This window comes from Sinocyclocheilus anshuiensis, unplaced genomic scaffold (assembly GCF_001515605.1).
Source record: "Sinocyclocheilus anshuiensis isolate Anshui unplaced genomic scaffold, SAMN03320099.WGS_v1.1 scaffold1629, whole genome shotgun sequence".
Classification (NCBI taxonomy): Eukaryota; Metazoa; Chordata; class Actinopteri; order Cypriniformes; family Cyprinidae; genus Sinocyclocheilus; species Sinocyclocheilus anshuiensis.
Genome location: NW_015540936.1, coordinates 39816 through 43454, shown reverse-complemented (window position 1 = coordinate 43454; position 3639 = coordinate 39816). Strand labels below are relative to the sequence as shown.

The following is a 3639-nucleotide window of genomic DNA, read 5'->3' as shown; positions in this document are numbered from 1 at the left end:
ATATCATATCATATCATATCATATCATATCAGTGGTATCAAACAAGACTCATCCATTCAGATTTAGGCCAGACTTTTAGTTCTACAAATCGAAATATCAAATGTGACTGTACGTCTGTTATATACTGATGTGTCTGATAAAAGTGCTTCCCCTCTGTCGTGTCAGATGTTGGATGTGATTGTCATTTGTATGTAGATTGTCTCCTCTGTGTTTGCGCTTCTCTCTGCAGGATACCGCTGCTACGCTCATTACTTGAAGATTGAGGTGAGCCAGTCTCACCCCGTGATTAAGGCCTTCTGCGGGCTGCTGCTGCAAACCTCAGGCCAGGACAGTGTGTCCGCACAGAGGATGAGAGATGCTGAAGAAGGTCTGAGCTTTTATTTCTTTATTACTTCAGTTCATGACAACAGTATGATTATATTTAATTCACTGGAGAGCAACCTGTTCCAGAGTCTGGACTCAAACTCAAAGCTTTTAGTCTTCAGAACTAATTCAGAGCTGCTTGACTGAGGATGCGGTTTAGTGTTTTAAAGCTGCGCTCATTCAGTTTGTCCAGTGAGATTTATCAGAGAGTGTGTGGAAACCGTACATTTCAGGCCAGTTTCCTTCTGTGAAAATAAAGATGCACCGAGCTCATTTCAAATAGATAGGAGGATGTTTTCGAAGGTTTGTTGTTATTAAAAAATATTAACTGACATTTCAGGCACAATAATTATTAAAATAATTCATAAAAACAATTATAAAAATTGTAGTTAAAAAAATAATTGAATAATATAATAATTGAATAATAATTGCTTTATATCAAAAATCAATATTATTATTATATATTTTATATAATTGATATAATTGCTTAATATTAGGGATGTAACGATATCAAAATCTCACAATACAATATTATTGCGATATGAAGTCCACGATATGATATTTATTGTGATATTTAAAAAGAAAAAAAGACAAATGAAGAATTGGGAAAAAATGAAAATTGTGTACATTTTAAAGTTAAATTATTCTATCTAATGCACTTTGAGAGTTCAAAATTAAGAGCTCCAACCCTCGTTCTTAACTAAGAAAACTTAGGTCAGAAAAAAGGTATATTTCATAGGTATATTATTTTTGCTTTACACTACAGTAGGGAAATTACAATACTTCTTTCCTAATTTCTACACTTGAAAGAGATCATTTGAATTTGGACTGCATTTAAACCGCTAGCTGTCAGCAATTCATACGTCACTTTTTAACTTTTATTTTGATTTATTTTCCAGCTTCAGTGAAAACATGCTTACAAAAACACAAACACGTCTCACTACAAATCTAGTGAAACGCTGTAATCATCTGCCGGGAAAATAAAGCATAACTGCTGTTCCCAAACGCGTGCTAAACTCACAGCTCATGAAATAAAGGAGTGGACTGCATTCATTCAGTGTGAACGAGTCGTTCTGAGATGCAGAAAACACTGGATCACGAGCTGATCGTCTGAACCAAGTGAGCTCTTCGCTTTGAAACGCAGCGCAAACAGACTTGATGAAGGGATTAAGCATACTGTGCTTTCGGTTTGAGTTCGTTTGACAGATACTGTGCCAAAGCATAATGACCCAAAACAAATATATTTTAAAAACTACACTTTTTGCCCAGAAGACCTATCTTTTCATATCATCATGTGATCACGATAATATCGAGACTGTTGATTATATCGTTCCATCCCTACTTTACATTCAACAGATTCGCAGTTTCTAATCATTTTTAGTTTAGGTATTTTTAAAATATATTTTCCATTTTCACTTTAATTTCACCTAGTGTAAGTTTTAGTCGTTTTGGACACTCTTACCCTCTCAACACTTAAAGAGTAAACTGACCAGCCTGTTTGTGAGCGTCTGCATGTGATGTAAGCATTAGGAAACATTCAGCATGTGAAGCGTCTCACCGTGATTTGTTGAGGACGGGTTCTGCGTCGTGGAACCACTCGATCAGCGGCGGCGGCTTGGCTCTGAACTGACAGTGAAACACGGCCTCCTCATTACGCAGAACCACCTGATCCACCGGAGCCACCAGCACACGGGGAACAGACTTATCTGAACACACACAGAGAGACAGAAGAGTCACGCTTCAGCTTATGAATATAGAGTAAAGACACTCACTCACACTCATCTACTTGCCAGCTGCTAACAGCACTGACAGCTCCTGTCAGGTGTCACGTGACCTTTGACCTTTAGCACACCTGGATCAGACCACATTCCACAGAGAGAAACTCATCTGACGTCCCTCCGTTTGATCCTTGTGCTCCTGCGGGACGTGATTCTATAAATCACCCTTTACTGATTTATAGTCACATTTACAATCGTGATCATGTTCAATAAACATATTCATACAGTTACTAATGAAACAAAACTCACATAGTCATTTTAGGTTGAATGAAATTAATATTAATCTGTTGAATATTATATGTTGATTACATCAACATTGTGTTGATCATTTTTTTTTATATATTCATTTTAAGTTTAATCAAAATCATTTTTTAATCAATTACTGATTCAGCAATACATAAATGTTGTTAATGATTTAATCAAGTGTTGTCCGTCCGACAGAGATATTCCTGTTGGTTTATGATGTTTTGTGATGATGCGACTCATGATAAGTGTTTTTATCGTCTTGTTCACAGGAAATGCAGCTCTACACGAACTCCATTTCTGCAACTGCTGCAAGTTTGAGTCGCTTATAATGTAATGTAAATGTAGATCTAGATCAGATAGAAATGCTTTAAATCAGACAGACATGCTGTAGGCCATACAGACACGTTCTAGAACAGACAGACAGGCAGACAGACATGCTCTGGAATCAGACAGACACGCTGTAGATCAGGCAGACACACTCTAGGATCAGACAGACATGCTCTAGGATCAGATAGAAATGCTTTAGATCAGACAGACAGGCTCTAGATCAGACAGACATGCTGTAGGTCAGACAGACAGGCTCTAGATCAGATAGACAGGCAGACAGACATGCTCTGGAATCAAACAGACATGCTGTAGATCAGACAGACATGCTCTAGATCAGACAGACACACTCTAGGATCAGACAGACATGCTCTAGGATCAGATAGAAATGCTTTAGATCAGACAGACATGCTGTAGGTCAGACAGACAGGCTCTAGATCAGATAGACAGGCAGACAGACATGCTCTGGAATCAGACAGACATGCTGTAGATCAGAAAGACACACTCTAGGATCAGACAGACATGCTCTAGGATCAGATAGAAATGCTTTAGATCAGACAGACAGGCTCTAGATCAGACAGACATGCTGTAGGTCAGACAGACAGGCTCTAGATCAGATAGACAGGCAGACAGACATGCCCTGGAATCAGACAGACACGCTGTAGATCAGACAGACACACTTTAGGATCAGACAGACATGCTGTAGATCAGACAGACACGCTTTAGGATCAGACAGAAATGCTGTAGATTAGACAGACATGCTCTAGATCAGACAGACACGCTGTAGGTCAGACAGACATGCTCTAGATCAGAAAGACACGCTGTAGATCAGACAGACATGCTGTAGATCAGACAGACACGCTTTAGGATCAGACAGAAATGCTGTAGATCAGACAGACATGCTCTAGATCAGACAGACACGCTGTAG

At 38.8% G+C, this 3639-nt stretch overlaps 1 protein-coding gene across 1 annotated transcript in view; it reads right to left on the bottom strand.

The window, feature by feature from the left end:
* Positions 1 to 3639, bottom strand: part of LOC107689575 (inactive tyrosine-protein kinase 7-like) — a 67424-nt gene that overhangs the window by 23976 nt on the left and 39809 nt on the right. Inside the window, exons 5-6 of the mRNA XM_016487596.1 lie at positions 1922 to 2069; positions 1385 to 1494 (exon numbers count right to left, since the gene is read on the bottom strand). Of these exons, the coding sequence (XP_016343082.1) occupies positions 1385 to 1494; positions 1922 to 2069 (258 nt within the window). The remainder of the gene's footprint in view (positions 1 to 1384; positions 1495 to 1921; positions 2070 to 3639) is intronic.